General features: G+C 42.3%; 2 protein-coding genes across 4 annotated transcripts; one reads left to right on the forward strand and one right to left on the reverse strand.

The window, feature by feature from the left end:
- The first annotated feature begins 1376 nt into the window (after positions 1-1376).
- Positions 1377-11111, forward strand: slc38a2 (solute carrier family 38 member 2). Of its 2 annotated transcripts, XM_088289015.1 has the most exons (17): positions 1377-1515; positions 1603-1715; positions 2692-2781; positions 2880-2961; positions 3071-3186; positions 4751-4824; positions 4907-4999; positions 5236-5308; positions 6460-6542; positions 6651-6709; positions 6871-7032; positions 7121-7200; positions 7326-7426; positions 9343-9467; positions 9553-9694; positions 10097-10194; positions 10272-11111. In XM_088289015.1, the coding sequence occupies exons 3-17, from the start codon at positions 2693-2695 to the stop codon at positions 10377-10379; spliced, it is 1485 nt and encodes a 494-aa protein (XP_088145141.1). In that variant the 5' UTR covers positions 1377-1515; positions 1603-1715; position 2692; the 3' UTR covers positions 10380-11111. The 2 variants fall into 2 exon arrangements, with proteins under 2 accessions (XP_088145141.1, XP_088145139.1); XM_088289013.1 differs by having other exon boundaries at positions 1397-1715.
- A 1740-nt stretch (positions 11112-12851) lies between these two features.
- Positions 12852-21836, reverse strand: scaf11 (SR-related CTD-associated factor 11). 2 transcript variants are annotated; one of them, XM_088288785.1, is made up of 15 exons: positions 21618-21836; positions 19864-19910; positions 19641-19789; positions 19436-19519; positions 19234-19313; positions 19053-19132; positions 18944-18981; positions 18782-18852; positions 18452-18571; positions 18213-18307; positions 15241-17304; positions 14385-14722; positions 13884-14036; positions 13685-13795; positions 12852-13600 (listed from the first exon to the last, which is right to left on the reverse strand). In XM_088288785.1, the coding sequence occupies exons 2-15, from the start codon at positions 19880-19882 to the stop codon at positions 13505-13507; spliced, it is 3498 nt and encodes a 1165-aa protein (XP_088144911.1). In that variant the 5' UTR covers positions 19883-19910; positions 21618-21836; the 3' UTR covers positions 12852-13504. The 2 variants fall into 2 exon arrangements, with proteins under 2 accessions (XP_088144911.1, XP_088144910.1); XM_088288784.1 differs by having other exon boundaries at positions 13685-13804.
- Between the last annotated feature and the right edge of the window lie 1667 nt (positions 21837-23503).

Here is a 23503-nt window from a genome sequence, read left to right on the forward strand (position 1 = left end):
ATAAAATCCCAAACAAAGGCCTGTACACAGCAATTAAACAAACGTGTGGGTTATAGAAAGGCTCGCGACCCGAGTGAGGAGAAACAGTACAGATAATGGATGGAAGGATGTTTACGACAACTCGATGAGAGGAAAAAAACTTTTCCTGTTTGGTTCTAATTTCTGTAATAGCGGTGGTGTAATTGCACAGAGAGGTGTCGCGGGACATTGTGTCATCATTTCAAAATCATTCTTGGGGCTCATCGCAAGGGAGAGTAGAAAAGGAAATAACTGCGCAAGTTGCCCGTGGACAAAGACAGACGAAGCAAATTGCATTTTGTGAGTATTTAGTGATCAATAAACCAAAAAAAGCGATGAATATTTTTCACATTTGCATGGATTATTACCAAAGCATATGCGGGTGACAGTGATACTGCTTTACAACACTAACCGGTGACAAATAGAAGCCTCCGTTTTTTCAAGTCAAACTACTGCTTGTTGGCAAACAAGTCAAAGAGGGAAAAAAAAACAAAAAAAAACTACTGTCTAGCGTTTTTATTACTATTACTGCCTGCGGTTTTAGTAGGGGGTCGTCTTTTGTCTGAGGAAATGCCAATTTACGATTAACTAATTTCATAGTCTTCTTTGTTTTAATAATAAACTCGCGGTGGAAGCTTTCCAGACACCTGAGCTTCAAGAGTGTGCGAACGAGGATCAGGATGGCCGTCGTCGTCACATGACGGCGTTTGTGCGTAATCTGCTTCCGACTGGGAGGTCTGCTTTCAAGCGCCGCTCTCGCGGGCCTAATGTGGACTGACAGACACGCCGGCCTCTTGGGTCACTTCTTTACCTTTAACACGGGGCTAATCTAGCTGGGGGTGGAGGGCACGCGGGACGTGTAACCTCTTTCTCATTTCAGGAAATTGAATTCCACCTAAGGCTCTTTTTGCTTTAGGTGGAGTCTAATTTCCAATTCAAAACGCATTTCGTTCTACATAAATATTTCGGTTAGACCCAAATCTCATATAAAAGCGAATGAACCACGTGTTAAGCATTCACTATGACAAGGTCCCCAAATCTCACAAATACGGGCTTTAACTACTTACACCTTTGGCTTTTTATAGACTTCATTAAGTGGTTCTTATTATGTTCTTTTCCTGCCGATTTCAACACGTTAACTCAATCGTGTTCAAGTGCTGTGCATTTCTGCTTTTTTTTTTTCCAAAAGGGGAGTGGCTACAGGTCACACAGAGTTCTGTTTGTATACAGAGTCCTACACTAAAGCGTGTGTCTGAAATGCTCCATTTCTTCCCGGCACAGTGGCCCCTCCTACTTCCCCCCCCCCCTGTCACTGGCCCCCTCCCAATCAGCTCCTCCACCTTGCTGGCTGATGCAACACTATATAAAGAGTGAAACACTTCCCTCGCTTTACCAGTAAACTCATCCTTTTCTGGGCTGTGCGTGTCGTGTTTTGGGGGTGATTTTGGTTCAATTTGACCCAAGAAAACCTTCGTTTCACACATCAGTGTGTCTATCGTAAGAGTAAATTTTGCCATTTGCATTGATTTTCCCGGTTATAACCTGACATTAATCCTAGATTTTTTTTTTCCATTTATTCCCAAGGATCAAACAGCACTTGGAGTCTTTTTTTTTTTTTTTTTTTTTTGTGATCATTCCGATTAAATCCACCGGATTTCTTTTGAAGGATTTTACATCCAGCCACATTTTCTCAGAAGGTAAGAACGCCGACATGTTTTGTGCTTAACAGAAAAAAGACCCGAGTGAAGAAAGACGCCGTTTTAAAATGTCCCTTAAGTCATGAGCGGTTTTAGTTTATAATTAACTCATTAACGAATGTTGTTGCTTTACTTTGAAGTCATTATATATATTCAGGGTGTCTTTTTTAAACGAGGGGGGCAAAAATGAGATTTTTTTTCCATTTAAATGCCAATTATGTATTACTGGGTCAGCCTCAGAACAAACAAATAAATAAATAATAAGACGTCTTGTCAGCTGCGTAGTTCGAATGATGACACACACTTCAGCCATGACTTAATCTGTATTTTATGATACATGATGTGAGGCCTGCTCGGGGGGGAAAAAAATGTCTAATAAGAGTGTGGTAGCTCACGTGGGTGGGAAAAGAAAATGGACGAAGGCCTTTGCCCATAAATGGACAACACGTGCCATTGTTTCATTACACATAATTTGATTAAAATGATCTAGGCACACTATTTTCTTTAGGCCGGGCGTGCTTGGGTAGGGATGTGTGCACTTTATAAACTAAATATAGACGAAATTAACCTTACAGGTTTAGTCATCACGTTGTAATTCGAGTCTATGTGCTGAAAAAGCTTAGCCACGCCCTGTTGTGTGTTTTTTTTTGTTTTTTTTCCTCCATTATTATTTTTCAAATATTTTTGCGCAAAAGCTACACTGCGGCTTTTTGTCATTGTGCGGGCTGAGGTGATGTCGGGTGGACTCGGATGCCCATGGTCTGGTATTTTTCCACTGCCGGTGCGTCAACCCAAAGCCCCCCCCCCCTTCACTACCCACATCTCCCCCTCCCCCCCGCGCTCTTCTTCCTCCCCTCCTCCCTTCGCCGATAAGTCACGTGACCCAGCAGAGAGCCTGCGCACTATAATATTGATTATCCCCGGGCCTATTTGGGGAGCACCATTGGAATTAAATGAGTCAATTCTCCCCTTACAGCATGAACGAAACCGAGATGAGCCGTTTGTCTCGTGAAGAAGACAACGGCAAAACCAATCGCAATGACTACAGGAAGGTCCCGCTGAATGAGTGAGTATTACTTCCAAACACAGAAAGTAATAAATCCAAACATCTATAGAAATGAAACTAATGCCTTTTTTTTTTTTTTTTTTGGTGCCCTTTATAAGGCAATACGCAGACTTAGATCCAGAGAGTGAGAACTTCCTCCAGGACAAAAACCCTGGCAGGGAGAAATATGGGACTAAATTTGTAAGACTTTTTATCTGCCTTTTTAATGTTAAACGCTAAGAATCCACGTTTGGTGTTTTTTCTAATTTTGGGAAGTCTTTTTTTTTTTTTTTTTTTTTTTCTTCCACAGCACCAAGGTAACGCCTCCTTTGGCATGTCCGTTTTCAACCTGGGCAACGCCATCATGGGAAGCGGCATCTTGGGCCTGTCCTATGCCATGGCCAACACCGGCATTGCGTTGTTTGTGTGAGTATATGACCTTTCCGAGCTATCTTTGCTATCAAAAGCAGTAAATTGCGTGGCTTCCCTTTTTTTTTTTTTTTTTTTTTTTTTTTAAACAACAATTTTCAAAACGGAAAACATGTGCTTTCTCTCCAGTGTGACCCTGAGCGGCAGATCAATGCACAACTATGACTCACTATAATGTTTGCACTAGATAACGTAGAGGAAACACAGTGTTGAGACATGTCCTTTTTTTTTTTTTTTTTATTTGAACAATCAGGGAGGAGCCTCATGTCATTTCTTGTGCGTCAATTTACAAACAAAGAGAGTGGCCACGTCTTTAGCCACTGCTAATCCGTCTGAGTGAATGAATGGGAGTAAAAGCAGCGATCAGGGCGTGGTGCAGCACAGTAGGGATTACAAAAAGCGGCTGATGCAATACGATTAAAGCGTAACTACACAACCGTCGGAGCAAATAGGGTGGCAACATTCTGGGACTTTTTAAAGTTGGCAACATTCCTTTTGAAGGTGGATGCCAAATTTGTATTGGAACTGAGAGTGAATGAGTTTCAAAAAGCACCGACTAGAAAAAAAAATCCTCAACTATGTTATGGCCCATGTTATAATGCAGCGGTGTAGTGGGCCTAAGTGTTCTTGAAAAAATGAGTGCCGACTAATCAAAGTTTTGGAGACGTTTTCCCATTAAATAGCATGAGACAGTGTTTCAAAATGTTTGACTGGTCGGTTACATTTAATTTAAGCTACTGTAACATTGTGCACAGTTTGGGCATTTACAGTGTGCTTAATTCTAGGAAATTATTCCATTAAAATAAATTGCACATTGAAGTTAAACCAAAATGAATCCTCAATCCAAGTTGAAAAACAAATAATTCTTAAATGCAAATATATTGTACTAAAAAGTTAAATACAACTGAACTGTTTTTAGGAAACTATTGTTTTTGTGCAAGTACAGTGGTGCGGCCATTTTTTTTTTTGGCATCAGTCAGTTTTGTTGTGAGACAAAATTTGCCACAAGAGTCATATATGCTGCCGCTTGAGTAAAATAAAAAAAAAAAATCGAGGGGACTGTAGCGAGAGTTACCTATTTTGCATTTTGCCATGGAAATTTACTCGAAAATTTCAACTCCTATCCACAATCTAAGTCACATGCCAGTAGAAAGCTCTGCCTCTCAAGTGACCTGCAGATTAATTTCCATCACCTATTAATAACCCCCGGGGCACATAAAGAGGATTCCAATATGGTCGAAATATTCAATTAAAAGTCACAGAAGTCCACGGCTAAAATTTCTTCCAATTAAAAGGTCCGACAAAAAGTCCGACTTCCCTTAATGTCGAGCCTATGTTCACGTTTTTATATAGTTTCAATATTTAGTCATTTTCAACCGAGCGCACTTGTATACGAAATATTTAGCAATGTTCCCATTAGACACCTTTGACAGTCAAACAAATATAAGGCGTTTATTTCACATTCAAGAAAATGTGACTCCGGGAATTTAAGGGTGCCACTTCCAGAAAAAACAATAAACATTTACATGTGCATGTAAAACTCCTGAATGTCCCTTCACAGCATCCTCCTCGTGGCCGTCGCCATCTTCTCCTTATATTCTGTGCATTTGCTGCTGAAGACAGCCAACGAAGGAGGTGAGTCCGCGCTTCACATTCCGGACATTACCACCTGACCTCTTTTTTTTTAAACTCCGCCCCTTTTTGATTGCTTTTCAAGGTGCGCTGGTGTACGAGCAGCTGGGCTACAAAGCCTTCGGGATGCCCGGGAAACTGGCCGCTTCGTGCTCCATCACCATGCAGAATATCGGAGGTGAGCGTTCTGGCACGAGCGCGGTCCGTGATCGTGTCGAGGAAAATCGAGTGGGGGGGGGTTGAAGGCTGCAACTTCCAGGAATAACTTGAGTCACACCACAAGCATGTGCCAGTTCCACGGAAAAAAACCAATCATGTGGCAAATATTTGTGGACGCTAAATGCGTCTTGGAATCGTTTCACTAAAAAGCACAACTAAAAATAAAATGTTTTGGTTTTTTTTGGGTCGTTTCAGCCATGTCAAGCTACCTCTACATCGTCAAGTACGAGCTGCCCATTGTCATTCAGGCGTTCACGGGAAGCAATGGGTGAGTACATTTTTTTTTTTTTTATTCACCCGTCTTGCACCAAAAACCATGTACCAAAAAAATGTAGTTTTAATATCATTATGAGCCATTGTTTCGCAATCTTTTTTTTTTTTTTAAGTGGAAAAACAAGAGTCACTCTATGTCACTGGCATAAACCGATAAAGATACATGATATATATTTTTTAAATTAAGTGAAATGGAACAATTTCAACAAAGGAGTTGGGAATGTGTGTGTGTGCGTGTGTGTGTGTGTGAGAGTGGGATTGGCTGTTTTAGAGCGACCTTGCCTCGCATCCCTCCCGCAGTCGATACTGGCTGTCATTTTTGCCGCCAGATGCATTTGTGTGTAAATGTCGAGTAGTTGATTCTCAAAGTGTGAAACTAGTCCAGTTCAGTTGTATTTCACTTTGTCGGACAATGCAGTTGAGTTTACTCTTCAACACCTATTTGTTTTTCAGCATCAATGATTATTCAAGTATTTTTTATTTTATTTTTTTTGATGACTAAAAAAGACAAGAGAGAGCCAGATTTAAATATATCGAAAATTTCAAATGAGCTTCCTCAAAAAATTATTTGTTAGCCATTCCACCGTTAAATTAGAGGATGATGCCTTAGAACAGCGGTGTCAAACTCATTTTTGTGGATGGGCCAGATCATACTTATGGTTTCCCTCAGAGGGCCGTTATGACGTTACCGCGTATCGAGACAAACTGATGGGTCAGCGAGTTTTGACATCCGAAGCCTGGAAGTCATTTGTTTGTTCGACAATTTATTTTAAAGGGGGAGTATTGCTAACAAACGAACGACAATATCTCAGATCTCAATGTTGTTAAAAGTGAAATAAATGTGTTAGAAACAGGAAGTTGACACACATGATTTCCCCTTTGCGGGCCGCATAAAATCAGGTCGCGGGCCAGATCTGGCCCCCGGGCCATGGGTTTGACACCCGTGCCTTAGAAGACTCGCAGGAAGCTCAATAATTAAAAATATACAATTCCGCAATTTAATGAGACACACCACAAATGCTGATTGGAATTTAAAAAAAAAAGGAAGAAAAAAAAAAAGTCTCACACTGCAAACCCACAATAATTAATTTCGTACCCATTTTTGAGTGTCAATAAATCAGTTGGATGTTTTCTGTTTTTTTCCAGTGAATGGTACACTAACGGAGACTACCTGGTGTTGCTGGTGTCACTCTTCATTATTCTGCCCCTCTCGCTGCTCAGGAACTTAGGCAAGTAGAATTACCAAATTAATAAAGCAAAGGAGGGGGGCGGGGTCCACAGTTTTTTTTTTTTTTTTTTTTTTTTTTTTAAGTCGACGCTGTGCTTCTCCTCATTAGGTTACCTTGGATACACCAGTGGCCTGTCGCTCCTCTGCATGGTGTTCTTCCTCATTGTGGTGAGTAGAATACCGTTTCCTCATTCCAAGTACACCACAGCTGGAAATCCCAGAATCATGAATTATTCAGTATTATTATTATCACAAATTGGTTTAGAACCTTTTTTTTTTTTTTTTTTTTTTGCATCTGTCAACCCTAAAATGCGGATTTGTTCCCACAGGTGATCATCAAGAAGTTCCAGATCCCGTGCCCGCTTCCTGACGATGTCCACGCTGTGAACGAGACGTTGAGTAAATTCCTCAACGCCACCGTGTCTCCTAACGCCACCGCAGCGGACTACAGTGATGCCTGCACGCCGAAATACTTTGTCTTCAACTCTCAGGTACAAAGTTGATAACGAGTAAACTTGGGTTAAGATTTCCGACTGGAATTTCGAATATGCTTTTTTTTTTTGTTCCTTCCTCCCTTAGACCGTCTACGCTGTTCCCATTTTGACCTTCGCCTTTGTGTGCCACCCAGCTATCCTGCCCATGTATGAGGAGCTCAAAAAGTAAGTTTCTTTCAGTTCCAAAACTCGCAGCTGCTCCCTTATCTGACCGCACAGGTCGGTTTGTTCTTGTTATCAAAAAAAAAAAAAATGTTTGAAACATGGCTCTTTCCCTCGCGTCTGTGCAGCCGTTCCCAGAGACGGATGCAAGGAGTTGCCAACGCGTCCTTCCTGGCCATGTTCGTCATGTACCTCCTGGCCGCCCTCTTCGGATACCTGACCTTCAATGGTGAGTTACTGCGACACGGCGGACACGACGGGTGCAGGCCACAGATTAGCTAATCAAGTTGGAATTTGATTTGCAAATTTGGTCAATTTGTAAAATAAATCTAATTTGGCTTAGTTACATAAGATTTGACGGGCTGTTTTTGATGCGACTCAACTCTCGCGACTCGGATAAGTTATGAAACTTATTTTTTACGAGAATGAATAATGGAATATGCTTCTTTGAAAACGTGTCAGCGTGGGAATACTTGCTTTGCTATTTAGCCAGCTTGGTCGACTGTCGTGTCGAAATATTAATCATGACTAAAGAGAATGTATTTTTTTTTTCTGTATTACATATTTAATTTCAGTTAAAATACCGCATTACTAACTTTTTAGAGGTAAAAAGTGTCAAATGTGTTTTGTCCCTTTAAACCAGTGGTTCTCACTTATTTTCCGTCACGCCCCCCCCCTACCAAGACAAAAACAATTAGCTTCGTCGTGATGACGTCATCCGTTTCCGCGTTCCGCTCTGAGAGCGTCTGCTAAATTGCTAACGCAGCCGTCGTCTCATTTTATGTTTCGATACGTAATGATTGCAATATAACATTTCTGTTCAGAGCCGCTGGCTTTCCGCCCAAAAGCGGTTCGAGTCTTAAAAGTCGAGCGTACATCGATGCACTTATTACTCTGTAATTCATTTTAGCGATTAGCGCGTAAGCGCCTCCTCGTTCGCCCCCTCGTTTAGAACGTTTCTTGTTAGTGGGGTTGTTTATTTGTCATTACGCAGCTTGTTGCTGCTGCTGCTGCTGCGCACGGACTTAGAAAAAAGTGGAAATAAAACTCATAGTGCTGCGACGCAAGTTAGCTTGGCGGCTAGCATTCAAGTAGCGCCGATAGAAATTACTTCCGGGACGTCGAGCGGCATGGTGACGCTTTTTGTTGTTTTGTTTTTTTTGTTGTTTTTTAATCAGTACTGCGTAAACTCGGGGCACAAAGTCCCCCCCCCCCTAGTATCGCACCGCGCGCCCCACTATTTGAGAATCACTGCTTTAAACGCGCTGTCGACAAATTTCGACGGCTAAGCTAACAAGCTAATGAGTTAACTAGCGGACGTTTTTCGACGAGTCACAATTTCAGTAACAATTAACCACGAATATCTAAATAAGATATGTTTCAAAATGATCTCCTCAACTCGATTCAAAATCGCTACATTAGCAACGATAAGCAACACACCAACAGATAATTACAGTACAGCTTCCGCGGTGCATTCTGGGAGCTGTAGTTTCAGCTGTCCGGTTTTACTCACCAAACCTGGCTGGCAGCTTTATTAAAGCTTAGACGATCGTTGAAATTGCTACACGCGAGAATAATAATGAGTCATTTTGGGTAAACTAAAGTAGAACACCATGTTTTTTTTTTTTTTGTGTGAATGACAGGTTAGGCATACAAAAGGTCAACGTCCCAAATGCCAACTATCCAAAGTTTAAGGGGAGTAGAGCCTCGTCATTTCAAGTGAAATAAAACAAGTTGTGTTCATGGAACCAGATTGTCAGGCTAAGAGTTCTATAACAATGTGGAAAAAGGCCACCTGATGCCAACACACCGCAGTGGTATTTGTGCTCCTGTTCAACTCCGGGACGATCGTACATATGCGCTCAAGCTGGTTATACAAGATAGCCAGAAGAAATGTCTGTGAAACAAAAAGCTGAGGTGTCGCAGCATGTACGAGAGCAGTCTTTCCCGCCGCACCACCAAGAAAAATTTTGTTTATTTACTCACAACTTTACTGAGTGTGAAATTTGGTCCGTTTGAGTTGGATACGAAACTTCTGTTGTACATGCGGCAAAATGTTTATTGGACCTTCGTAATCTATGAACAGAGACTGTCATGGAGACGATGGGAAGTAATCTTCCTCTTTTGCCATCCCTTTTCCTGCAGTGCACGTGGAGCCCGAGTTGCTGCACACCTACTCCAAGGTCTACAAGTTCGACGTGATCCTGCTGATCGTCCGCCTGGCTGTGCTCACCGCTGTCACCCTCACCGTACCCGTGGTACTCTTCCCTGTAAGTGTCATTTAAAAAAAAAAAATCAACTCAAACCAAGTGTCCAGTTTTCCGACTCCAGTGAACGCATCTCATCTCCCCGCAGATCCGTATGTCCATCAACCAATTCCTGTGCGCATCCGAGTTCAGCTGGATCCGCCACACCATCATAACCGTGGTCCTGCTGGCTGGTACCAACATCCTGGTCATCTTCGTGCCCACCATTCGGGACATTTTCGGCTTTATCGGTGAGTTTTTTTTTTTAAATTTATTTATTTTTTTATCCATCATTTAAGACCCCCAACGGTCTTGAGATTTCAACCGCAGTTGACGTGGCGATGTCTTAGACGAAGGTTGAAAAAAAAGAATAAGCCAAAAAATCCCCCCAAAAAAGCCTACTAGAACATCTGAACTTTATTTGAGGTTATTCAGAGGCACTTTAATTTAATTCTGAACACTGCCATGTACGAGGGTGTGCTCACTTATGCAACCACTTATCTCATTTGTTAATTTTTTTCCCCCAATAGGGTTTTTATGGCACATTAATGGTGGCAACTTTGGTCTCGTTTTATGCCACCAAAATCTGGCATTTGGTCAAAATGAACAAAAATGACTTGAATCTAATATTTGTACGTTTCTTGCTTGCGCAGGTGCATCTGCCGCAGCGATGCTCATCTTCATCTTGCCCTCGGCTTTCTACATCAAACTGGTCAAGAAGGAGCCGATGAAATCGGTGCAAAAGATCGGGGTAGGTTTGCAAAATCTCTTCCGTACTCGCGCGCAAAACAAGCTCAACTGGATTTTTTTTCTCTTCCTCACCCTTAGGCCACCGCCTTCTTGCTCTGCGGCTTCCTGGTCATGATCGGCAGCATGAGCCTCATCATCCTCGACTGGGTCCACAACGCCACCAAGGAGGACCCCGACGGACACTAAGGGTCACCGCTGGATTGAGGTCACCAAACTGATGAAGATCAAATTGTGAAACAAAAGACTTTTTTGATGCTTGGCTTTGACTGAAACGGACTACGCCATTCCAAGAGAATGTAAACCCGGACTTGTTCAGTTTGTTTGTATTTTCACACCACCGGTATGGTGTCACCCCCCCCCCCCCCTCGTGTTCAATAGAGGGGGGCTACATATAACTTCTTTGTCGTTACCCTTAATGTTAATGTTTTTGTAGTTCTGGTAAAGTTGACAAATTTAACGTTCCTCGAAGCAACGATAAGATATAGGTTGAGATCATCAGGAAAGATGAAAAGAGAAAAAAAAAATAAAACTTAGCAGCTGACACTCAGGTACAGTTTTCTTTTTTGTGCGAGTGCGGCTGTGACAAGTCCTGCTGACAAAACGGTGCGAACCAGACTTTGGTAATCCTCATCGGAACTTTTGTTTGTATTTTATTTATTTATTTTTATTTTTTTTGCCAAATGTATAGCCCGTGAAGCGAGTTTGTATTCTGTACTGAAAAGCACTCATTGTTCAGCACACTGTATTGAAACAAGTCTGGATTTTCCACCACAGACAAGGGCCTGTGACGTTGCCTACTCAGTATTTGTGACTTTTCTTTGTACACAAAAACAGCAAAAGACAACAAAACCTGCCTTATGATAACACAACACTGGGAGCTGCAGAGTAACTCACTGGAGTCTAAAAAAACAAAACAAACAAACTGTACCAAGATCCTGCTGATGTTGGAGTAGCGTGCACATGTCTGAGGAGAGGAGGCCAAAATGTCATTTTTTTTTTTTTCTTTCTGGGAGAATACTTTCAATTTGACCACGTATAGTGGTCGTAAAAAAAACGCCTGTCAAACTTGCAAAACAAAAATGTCACGCTGGCAAGCAAACGTACCAAAAGTTTTGTGCACGTACGGCGGCGCACTGTGCTTCCAACACTAACTCAACACCAAACTGTTGTTGTCCAACATCTATTTATGGAAGTCGGTGAAATCAGTGTAATTTAAACTATTTTATTATATTTATATTATATTGTATCTGTATATATATGTATATATATCTATTGATTTCAATTGTATATATGATTTTTTTTTTTTTTTGGTTTGTTATTTTGTAATGATGCGTTGGGAGTTGTAAAACAAAACTCACGCTGGGGAATTTGTCCTTAATTTGTTCAGCAAAGACAAAGCTTCAACTGTTCATCTGTCAAGACTGAAATGCCCCACTGTGGATTTTGTGCAAATTCTGTTACATGTCGAGGCCACTGAGAACGTCAAAGCCGCCTTGTACCCCTTTCTGACCGCGCCTCAAATACAGACCCCTGGTTGGAGAGTCTGTCAACCATCTGTGAGCCTCAGGGGCAAAGAGGGCTTTGCCCACCAGTGTTAAATTCTTGTTTCAATGAAACACCATGTACAGTATATCCTGTAATTAATGTCCAATTAAATTCAAAGGCCCTCTAAAATAAGGCCTGTTAGTGTGTTTTGTTTTTTTTCCTTGCATAATTATAGAATAACATGTCCAGGTTTACAGTGTATTATTTGATTTAATCTCAGATTATAGTAACCAGTTCTACTCTAAAAATATGCAGACAGCATCATGAATATTAAATATTTCTATCGAGGAGTAAGTCCAGGTTGCAACCTAAACGTTTAACTCCACCCACTTGAATTGTATACATCGGAGTGTCTTCTTTTTTGTGTTTATTTGTAATGATACGCCGTCCAATAACGTCATATTTATTAAAACACATAATCTCGCATTGAAAATAAACCCAACCAAATACTCAGCTCAACCATACAGAGATCGCCCTCTTCCGGGGAGATGTGGTACTACACCTCACAGGCTGAGGACGTCTTTCGACCACAACTTTTGAACCCAATGGCCTCGACACTCAGAACCAAAACCAACTCTTCCACATTCAGGACCCGTGAAAGCTTGAAAAGATCCGAGGCTCTACTGCCCTCTGTTCACCCAAATGGTCGTCAAATGTCCGTTTTGACTACTTCCGTCCAACAGTTCATAGCTCGAGGGTTGAGCGTTTGTAATTTGAGATGTTCAATAAAGTGGTAAAAAGTAGGCGTGGCGTCATTAGCCGGGTCATTATTAACACCACCGGGGAAATAGTGTAACAAAAAAAGGCGCTTATAAAAAAATGTGGGCGGAGTCAAACATTTAGGATGAGCCGCGCCATTTCACAATTATCGGTGCCTTGACATACAAGATTAATTCGTTACGTCAAATGAAGCAATATTTCATATTGAAATAAATGAATTAGTCTACTTTTGATAATGACCAACAGCTCGTATCTAAAAAAAATAGACTGAGCTGTGTCCCTCGTATCTCAAGGCACCATTATAACTGAATCACCTTGTACTTAACTAAGCCACTGTGACATGGCTCAATAAAGGCAGCGTAACACTGAAAAGGAAGTAAAACACTCAGCCAATCAGGAAGCAGCTACTTTATTTCACTACTCGCTGGATACTTTGCACAGTTCTCTTAATTCATGGACATTCACTACACATTCAGGCGGGGGTTCATTTAACCTGATTCGTCCCCTTCCGAGGACGTGCGTTTTATATTACAGACTGGCTACCCTGCCACATTCTCAACCAATCGTAGTGCGTGTTCTAATGATAATGTCAGGACTAGTCTTTCATCTGGAATATTATAGAGTTGTTTTTTTTTTTAAGAACATATTTTAATAGGCTGGGTAATCAGGATCCCATAAAGATGAATTTTATTGTACCAGCCAAAAGATTCTCTCCACGATAGTAGCATTTTCTTTTTTTTTTGTATCAAACCGCCACCCCCCCCCCCCTCCCCCAATGCACCACCCTGCTCCCCTTACAGTAGTTCTGCAGGTCGGAATCGATGCAAAATAAAGGGCTCTTGCATTACACCTTCTTGATTGGGTCATTATTTTTTTTTTTTCTAACAAAATATGAAAATCTATAGAAAACAATCTATATAGGTCAATAAAAGTTCGAGATATCAAAAAGAAACGATGGCTCTCTGTCATAGTCGAGTTTGGAGATGAAATTCAAGCTAGAGGAAATTGCACTTTGGGCTGCACAATGGGTCTCGTGAGGTGCCGAGTCACTTTTTGCGCGCGTGCTTGTATTTGTCGACGTAGGCCTTCACCAGGTTGGCCACCTTACTTGAGTTCACCTCGCCGCTCTTGCTGTTACACACCTGGGCAAACAAAACGACAAATATTAAACATGATAAGATGGATCCTACTTCCGGAAGAGTTGCAATATCCGAAAATACGCGTGCCTTCTCGACTGCTTTGCGGACAATCTCCTTGTACTCCTCCTTTGTGATTTCTTTCTTTTGGTAATAAGGTTTGATGGCCGTCTTCACTTCATTTATAGCTTTCTCTTGGATCTGTTGTTTCTGAAGCAAAAACGGCACCGCGTTAGAGAAATCCACGTCAAATCATAATCCGAAAGACAGAAGGGAGACGCGAAGTTACCTTTTCTTTTTTGGAGCTGTCGGCTTGAGCCTTGTGATGCTGAGCTGGCTGCGTTGTCGACGAAGGCAGCGCCTGGTTGACGGCTTGCTGGCCTACTTTGGTCGGAGTGGGAAGCAGGCCCGGTTTTCCGTAAGCGCCCATAGTGCTCACCATCTAGGGTAAACCGGCAAATGCACCAAAAACATATCAGGGATTCGTCTGCGTTTTTACGGAAGCCATTTCTGTATTTAACACATACATAAGGCTCACCGTATCGAACTTTCACACGCACAGTCACACATTTACAGACTTTGGAACGCGACGCACGCATAAGGCGGGATACATCATAAGGCGCCCAGTCCATTCTGGAGAAAATTAAAGACTTAAGTACGCCTTATGGTGGTGAAAATACGGAAATTAACATTTTCTTCCCTAACTTGTCCGATACATTTTTGATTACTTAGACGTAGAACTGAATGTCGCCGCATAGTTGTCTAAATTCTAAATGCATCGTACGGTTACCTGCGTCGTTTGTCCATCCGGCTGCGCTGCTGCCGTCTGGCCCCCGTGCTGCATGGGAGGGGGCGGCGGGGGAGGCGGCGGCAGCCCCTGGGCGCCGACAGCGGGCACCTGCATCAGCGGCGCGGCGTTGTGGAGGTGCACCGGGATGGGGGAGGGCACGGCGTACGGCGCTGAGGGCTGCAAGCTCGCGGGCAATGGGCCGCGGGGGCCCTGCGTGGGAAAGTGATGATGAAGGACATTCAGCTGCAGAGGCGGCGGCCGAGGCATCGCGGTCAACACGGTGGCCGGTGGCGCGTTGCCCGCTACGGTCGGCGCTGCAGGTTCGCTCTTGGCGGCATCTACAAATAAAAGATCAAGAGGCGTTGATTAGCACTTCCCATTTCAACATGATCGCTTGCATTTTAAATTCAACTTAGCCCTTAGAAATGAATGGAAACACAATTAAACCATTCCTAGAATTTTTTCCGCCTTTTTCGCCACATTTTCCGCAGCTTTAAAACGCGGGCCTAAATGATTTTTTTTTATTTTTTTTATTTTAAGGCTGATGCTGATTCCAATATGTGAATAAAATTCTGACACCTGATTAATGGATAGATTCACTTGAAAGAAACATATCATATTATCCCGATATCTTTGCTGCTGTAACACCTCAAATTTCCCCATTGTGGGACTAATAAAGGACATCTTATCTTATTTTCCAAGAATGAAGACATTACATGCAAAATATTTAACTGCGTTAGAATATTTTACAATACAGGTAAAAAAAAAAAAAAGTTATCAGCCAATTAAATTGGTCAGGCCATCGTTTCAACATTCTTCATTTTAAAGGCGTGCACGAGGCCTCGTCTCACTTTACCTGCTGCAGGCGGCTCCTCTTCAGCTCGAGTCCAGCTTCCTGCTCCCCCCCGTTCCCTCTTGGAATAATAATCCTGAACATCGGCAGGAAGCGTCCGCCGCACCGCCCAGCTGGACGCAGAAGACCAACCCGAGCGGTCCAGCATCGAGTCGCCTGCGTCTACCTCCGGTTTCCGACGGCCGCCGCCGCGATTCTCGTTAAAGCGGCTGTAGGCGTCGTTCCCCGAGTTGTTCCGCGGCTGCCGACGGTTGTCGTCGTCTTGTTGCTGGTTGTGGAAACCGCGGTTGGCGCCGGCCCGGCCCGCGCCCCGGCCTTGCTCATAGCCGCCGCGCCCCCTCGGCCCGCGATCTTCCCAACGGGGGCCGCCTCCGAGATCCCAGTTCCTGCCCTCGACTTCTCCGCGTGTTTTTTCGGTAACCCAGTCGGGATTGTCGGACCAGCCTTGGCGTTCCGGTGACGTTTCTGAAGGGGCGCCATTCTCATAGCGACCGCCGCCTCCGTGATAGCGCCGTCCCTCGCCGCCGTTCCCCGCCCTCCAACCGCCTCTTCGCTCTTTCCCCCGTGGAGACGGATCTCTGGACGGCGGTCGCTCGGGGCTGTATCCTCGTCTGTGTGATCTCGTTCTGGACGGGGACCTCGACTTGGATCTGGAGCGACTCCTGGATCGTCTCCTCTTCCTCTCGCGGCTGCGCTCCCTTCTGGAGTAGTCCCTCTCCTTGTCTCGCTCTCGCTCTCGCTCTCTTTCTCTGCTGCGGCCACGGGAGGAGTGGCTGGAAGGCGGGCTGCCGGCCCGCTCTCTTGAACGCGAGCGGGAGCGTCTGGATGCCTCCCGTCTGGAGTCCCTCTTGGGCGACCAGGAGGAGGTCGAGGAGTGGAAGCGAGAGCGTCGTTGTCTGCCATTCTTCCTCTCGTGGCTCGGGTCCCTCTCCCCTCGGTCTTTGGAGGTTTCCGCAGCGCCGCTCTCTTTCGCCATTTCCAAAATATGACCGCCAACAGCCTCACTCGTGGGCGAGCTGCAGTCCATCGGGACAACATTACTATCATCTTTGTGACGATTGTCACTTTTGACGACCCCTCCCAAATCCTCAACTACGAAACGTGATTCCGTTCCAGGCGTTTCGGAGTCCTCAGATGCGTCGGCGGGTTCAGCGCGCGGAGGAGCGGGCTTGGGGCTTGTATGCGATTCTGTCGGCAGGTCCTGTGACGCTTCCTCATCGTTGCTTTTTTCCAACCCTTCGTCACCGGTCTCCGTTTTGTACTCCCGTTCGAGCGCAATGTCGCAATCGGGTGACATCAGGCTGTCCAGAGTGTTCTCCAGTTCGGACGGTGGCGATGAGGTGATCTTCTCGTCATCGCCGGTTGAAATTGACATGACAGGCGGTTCATCTTCCTGCGTGCTCGGTTTGTCAGAGCAATCAGACTCGGGGCTTTTTGGAGGGGAGTCCGGAGAACAAGACAAGTGGCTGTTCTGCTCACCGAGTTCCGGTTGTTCATTAGAGTCTTGATCTCGTGTGTTGTTCGAGTCATGCTCCACACGACTGCTTAAAGATTCCGCAGTTTGCTGCCCATCAAGTGAATCAATGTCAGTGTGGTCCGCGTTAAGACTTCCTTCCGCATCAGAAGGCCGATCCGAGTTGTTCATCTCAGGCTCGGCTTCATCTTTCTCCTCGTCCTCGTCAGCGTTGTCAACAGCATCGCCCTCGTCGTCCCCGCTCGCCGACGGGTTGTCGACAAACCCGGGCGATTGCTTTTTTCTTGGGTTTTTCCTCTTCCCGCTGGCCTTTCGGTTTGTTACCCGTTTCCCCTTCCTTTTGGCTGCCACCGGAGAAGCCACGCCAGGCTTGGAGGCCTGGCTGGCGGATGAGTCGGAGTCAGACACACTGGACTGCGGCGGCGATGACGGGTCGGACGCAGAAGGCTCCGTCTGGGATTTACTATTACGTCCTGAACGCCTGGACGGTAGAGAGTCGGCTTTTTTGGTGGGCGCTTTGGAGTTTGAGGCTCTTCCGCCTCGCTTGTCTCCTCCTTTAGGACAGGTAATGGCGCAGACAACACCTTGGAAAACTGTAACGACATAAACTGTGTGAAATAATGAAAATATTGAATATGAACACAATAGTGCCTTCAGATACTGATTCTCTTTTTTCCCCCCCATAACTATACTTGTAAATATAGATCTTAAAATCATCTTTCCCCATTGTAATTACCATTAATGCCATTTATCTGGTTCAGTCTTCTAAAATTCAAACAAAATTCGATAATATTGGACACCACCAAAAAAAAAAAAAAAAAGAAATTTAAAGCAAACATTACTCCGGCTATGCAAACACTGGCCACTGGGGGGCGGTATGACACAGACATAAGTATCCCATCCAGAAAAAGTAAGCTCATAAGTTATATTATATATTAGTATTATATTATTATTTACAGAGGATAAAGACTATATGCCTCTGAATATTGTTATATTACTGTCCAAGTGTTGGGTGGGCAACTCTGGTCCTTGAGGGCTGCTATTTTGATCTTTCCCCTCAGCCAACAAAGCTGCTTCACATAACCAAAGACCATTATCAGGCTTCTGCAGAGCTTGCTGTTGAACTGATCATTTAAATTTGTGTGGAAGAGGAGGACGAGCAAAGCTTTGCATTTTTTTTTTTTTTAAATACTCATATAATTCTCGTCATTTTTGTTTAGTTTGAAAAGTAAACCTCTAATTGGGAGTGGCAATAAACAGCTTGAAGCCTTTTTGGAAAAATTGTTCGCTATTTGCCAAACTTGGAAAGTGACTTATATTTCTTTCGTCTGCAAGTAAAAGCAAGAAATTAGTTGAACGACAGTCCGTGTCCCGAAAAACTGAAAAGTCAGGGTCGCTAGTATCGCCAAGCACCTCAGTACATTTTTTTTAACGCAAAAAAAAAAAAATAAAAAAAAATTAAAAACCTTCTTGAGGACATACACCATTCAGTCAGACATACCAAAATGACCAGGCCCAAATGATGAAGTGGAGGTAATAGGAGAAGAACAGAGTTCATATGTAAATGGGCCGTGGGTGCTATTAGCGGGGAGGAACCTGCAGGAAAGAGGAAATGTATTATTAGACATATGATTAAAAAAAAAAAAGCAGCTCTAATATGCATTTTAGTGCATTCAGTTTAACAAAGTCGATGATGCTGATAATAATAATAATAATCAGATTTGGGTAAAATTCCGTTACCTTGAGCTTCCATTCGCAGTAATGGGAGCAGCAGGAGAGAACCACGGGCAGTCTTGCACCTGACGCTTGCACTGTTCCGTTTCATACGATATGTCTTCCGTCACGAGCACAGACTCTGTGCTGCAAGAGAATTATCAGGTCGTGGTTCAGTAATGCTTAAAATAGTGACGTCAAAATATTCCTGAGTCAAAACGCAGCATACTGTGTCATAAAATCAAGAATGCGTCATCTTTTTCAGGGCAATCGTGTAACCATAAAGTATTTCCAATAGTAATGACCGCGATCATAAAATAATCTATGGGAGTTATTGATAATGGAAGCATGACTCACAGGTGCTGCGTTGACGTTGCTAATGAAAGAAAGGGAGCCGATGGCCAATCACAGCGTTCTGTTCCTCTCACCTGGAAAATAATCATCATGGTATGTTGAAAAAAAGTGGGGTTAAATTAACAGCATGGTACGAAAGGGGAAAATAAAAAATGGAAAGCCAACCTTTTTCCGGTTGACTGATGATGGGCCGTCGTCGTTGCCTTGTAAAGGAAGTGACAGATTATAAAAACGGAGGAATATCAAAGAAATTGCATGCAAAATGAAGACTTACATTTCCGTACAAGTCCTTTTGTTTTCGAATCTGCCATCTTCTCTGTCCTTAGTTGTCTGGCCCTCTTTCTGAGTTTGCTTCTGGCAGAAGAAGAAAAAAAAAAAAAATCAGAAAGTTCCAACGTTGTCTAAAAAACATTTAGATGAATGATATTAAATTAAAAAAAAAAAAAAAAACTCACTTGAGACACGCTCTAAATTCGGGATTTCTGCAGACGCAACTCTCAGCTTCAGGTTCATCCACTTGCCGCCTCACTGGAACCTTCAAACACCACACATGCCGACATCAAACTAACAGCACCAATATTTAATGAGCTTTGAAACCAATCTTGCTCGATGAAAGGAGTCAAGAGGAAATGTGGCGTCAACTGGAGATAAACAAACCTGCACGCAGCGCAGGCTTGCATCCCATCTGTAAACATTCCGGAATGGCCGTCTGTCCACCGGACAAGAAGGGACCATCTGCAACTGATGGCGCAAAAAATAAATAAATAAAATAATTAGAAGAGAATGACGATGATCTCCTTTTGTACTATTCCTGTACAACCCCACAGAGTTACAAGATAACAAAGCAGGTGTTGAACATCACCTCTGCCCAAGTGAGGAGGCATCCGAGGCAGAAGACATGACAGCAGCTGTCCGGCATGGCGAGCTCTCCTGCGGCCGGGACCCCCAAGCAGATAGGACATCGCTCGGCTTCCTCGGCGTCGCTCCCATCAGGGGGCGACCCCGGGCCACCTGCACGAGAACGCACCATGACATCACGGCGCGCGCTATTACGCGTCACATGCAAATTGTGTGAAGAGACTCACCGCTTGCAGCTCCAGTCATGTCCAGCCCCGGGCTGTCCGAGTCACCGCTACGAGAAACAAGATGGTCATATTCACGTTATTTATGATGTAATGGTCTGCCACTTCAAAATAACAAAGATATGCACATAAAGTATATCTGTGAAGGATGACTTAAGATGGGATCAGGCATGAATTTGAAAACTAATGTTTGCAAGTCGACTACAAGTGACACTTTTTCAAAAGAAGCAACTAATAATAATTCTAAAAGTGGCAGTCAATTACCTAAGCCATTAGAAAAATAAACGGATGTATTTGTAGACTGTCGGTACAATCAACTGGTTATTATTATACAAATTAAAGTGTTTTTGAAATATATTTTCTATAAGCAAAAACATGCCCAAAAGAAGGCCACTTTTTCTTTTGGCCACAAAAAACTCAATTTCTTCAAACCAATCATCCACAACAATTGGAATTGTATTAAAATGTATGTGGCCATTTCTAATAAGGCTGCTATTAATCGAAATTAATTTACGATTACTACACTCAACGATTACAAGATTGGCATCATCGTAAAAAAAGATCATAATGAACAACATATATATATATATATATATATATATAAAACATTGTCAAACTAGTACTCATTTGACGATGTCTAATACTATAGTGTGCATACTTGAGTTCATAATTTGAGTGTTCTATTGAGATTATCTAAATGTTGCAGCAGTTCTATGGCAATTTATAACTCTATAACCACTTTTTATAGAAGCAAACCATACTCAAACTTATACATGTGCACACTTTTTATTACTATAAGATGAAACAAATTTGATTTGTTTGAATATTGTTTCCATTTGCACATTTTTTATTTTGTAACCCCCCCAAAAATAGTTTGTATAATCATAATTTCAATTATTACTATATAATCATGATAATATATTATATTATACATTTAAAAAAAAAAAAAATCACACTTAACATTTGGTCAGACTGTCATTTAGGGAAATATTGTCACATTGATAATCATCATAGTGGATCCATATCAGGTAAATATTTTGGCTTGAATAAAAATGCGTGGAAATGTTTCAAGTAATCGCCTTTATTTTCAAATAAAATTAGTATTATTAAACTCCTAAATTGAAATATTGCAATGAGTGTATTAAATAATGTCATGTCTTCGTGGAAAAGTCAAGTTCAAATGATCCATTACGCACAAACATCTCTTGTAGTTGGAAAAAAAATACATTAATAACAGCATGTCACAGCACAATCTCAAATGATCATATTTAATCACATCAATGAAGCTTCTACAGCAACGATGAACACAGTTGTGAAACTAATTAGCTTTCGTTTGTTCCGCTCTCCGTCCAACACGAAGAACAAGCATTACAATTCATTTTCACGACCAAAAGATGAACGACTAATGTCTATTTAGGGCTCCGTTTTGCTCTAGTCCCGATTTCGAAATAAGCACATACTTGGTTGTTATTGGTTAGCAAGTGAGCTAATGCTAACCGAAACCAAAAATAGACACTAAATAGCTTCGTGGCTATTAGCACAGTTAGCAACTCCGGGCTAAATCGCGGCTATTATTAGCGACTCTCAATGCAGTGAAGGTCGTAGGTTGGCTAAGTGGCTATTAGCGAGCTTAGCTTAAGTTTACCTCCTCGAGCTAACTAGCCGCTTTGGGATAACAACACAACACCTGCTTACGTCGTTATAACAAGCTAACACTTAATGCTAGTTAGCAAAAGAAGCTATAGTAGCACACTCACCTTTAAAGTGTCCCCGTGTCTTGTTTTTACGCGCACGAACGTTTTCTCGGTGCAAACTTTTTTTTTTCCTCCCCCTCAAGCAATTGCTAACGGATCGCTAAGCTACTCGTTGAATAGTGGCACTTGTTTGAAGCTAAAAACCGAGCAGAGATTTCACAAATTCTCGGCCACATGTCTCGTGGTGCGATGCGTAGTTTTCACGAGGAGCGCCCCCGTTTGGAGACGCCGAGTATTACACAGGAAAAGACAAAAAAAAAATAAGTGAATTAGTCATCCTGAAACAAAATATAACTGCAAATTGTAGTAACGATTTTACTTTCTCTTTTGATGACCAAAGTTAAAATTAACAAATAAAATAAAACAGCTAAAATACGTTTTCAATCAGCTTTTTTTAGTATGATTTTGTTTTTGTCTTTCAAGTCACTATTGAAACATTTTTAGTCACAGACCTAATTTTGAATAGTAATAATTCTCTCAACATAAATACGACGCTTTTAGCCATCGAAAAGAGAAATGTAAAGACGTTTTATAATTTTCCCATTCCTTAATGGTCATTCATTTAATTATTACAATTTAGTCTTCAATTGACGCACCATGTATGTTTTTAGAATGTGGAAGTTAGAGGAAACTGATGCAAGCTCAGACAAAGAAAAATTCTACAACATGCAAGTCTTCAAAACCACAAGGCAGATTTTCTAACCACTCTCATCGTGCTCCCTCAATAATTAAAAATAAGTCAGATGAATCTGGAAGTGTGCCACATGTATTTTAGGAGCTGAAAAATTGGAGCCGTGAAGTCATGAAGGGTTCAATTATCAAAAAGAAGTTAACAGGCGACAATGGAGAAATCACATTTGTTTACATTAGAACAGCAATAGAATCTGGATCCGGGTGCTTGAAACCTCTTTAAATGTCAAAACGCGCCTTCCAAGGAGAAGCGACGCACATCCTTTCAAATGGGAAGATTTTCATTGCAAATATAGGATAGAAGTTAAGTTTGTATATTTTACAGAAGAAAAAAAAAAAAAGAAGAAAATGCAAAATGTTCAGTGTTTTTATTTAAAAACTATAAACAGTCACCAAAGTAAATAAAGCCAATCTCTAACAGACTGTTAGGTCTATGTTTAGCCACACATCCTACAGACACGGCAGAAATGAGGATGGTTGGGTCGCCCCCCCCCCGGTCAGATGCTAATAGGACAGGCAGTCATAAATGGTACACAACACACGGTAGAGAGGACAGTCTTTGAGGACGTGAGCCGGAATGTGGCATGGTATTAAGAATGAAAAAATAGTACGATAAAACTCCACACTATATTAAGATAGAAAAAAGTAGTGAAGAAAATATTATACCTGCACGTAAAGCAAAGAACACAGGAGAAAACCTGTATAAAAACTCCATGTATTGAAACCAATTTACAAATACAAAAAAATTTTGGTACGCGCACTGTGCCCGTACAATGACAAAACGCTTACAGTGGATAGATATATGTCACTTGTTTTTGTTTTTTTCCCATTTTTTTTTTTGTTGTGTGTGTGTGTGCGCACTGAGGGGAAGATGTGAGGAAACGGAAAGGGGAAAATACCTTCAATATTTTTTTTTTTCTTCTACAAAATGACATGATATATTATTCCATACTCTTTCAGCCAGCAAAATGAGTTCTACAAGGTATTATAATACAAAATGTCACAGTTCCACAAAAAACTGTTTTGTTTTTTTTTCCCTCTCCCTAGGCTTTACAGCATCAGTACCTTTGCAGAAGTATTTACAGGGTTTTTAAAAGTACATTCATCCACTGCTGAGTATAGAATCACATTAGATACAAGTGACCAGGGATCATTTAAAAAAAAAAAAAAGCAAACAAACAAACAAACAAAAAAAAAAC

This window comes from Idiotropiscis lumnitzeri, chromosome 2 (genome assembly GCF_059441095.1).
Source record: "Idiotropiscis lumnitzeri isolate Australia: NSW breed Sydney's pygmy pipehorse chromosome 2, RoL_Ilum_1.0, whole genome shotgun sequence".
NCBI classification, from domain to species: Eukaryota; Metazoa; Chordata; class Actinopteri; order Syngnathiformes; family Syngnathidae; genus Idiotropiscis; species Idiotropiscis lumnitzeri.

Bases quoted from the DNA above. Each gene is read 5' to 3' on its own strand.
- slc38a2 (XM_088289015.1), top strand. From the start codon at position 2,693: ATGAACGAAACCGAGATGAGCCGTTTGTCTCGTGAAGAAGACAACGGC. The intron at 7,427-9,342 runs GTGAGTTACTGC...CTTTTCCTGCAG, and splicing joins CGGATACCTGACCTTCAATG to TGCACGTGGAGCCCGAGTTG. The intron at 9,468-9,552 runs GTAAGTGTCATT...ATCTCCCCGCAG, and splicing joins TACCCGTGGTACTCTTCCCT to ATCCGTATGTCCATCAACCA.
- scaf11 (XM_088288784.1), bottom strand. The intron at 19,520-19,640 runs GTGATGTTCAAC...TTGCGCCATCAG, and splicing joins GCCTCCTCACTTGGGCAGAG to TTGCAGATGGTCCCTTCTTG. The intron at 17,305-18,212 runs GTATGTCTGACT...ATGTCGTTACAG, and splicing joins ATTTGGGCCTGGTCATTTTG to TTTTCCAAGGTGTTGTCTGC.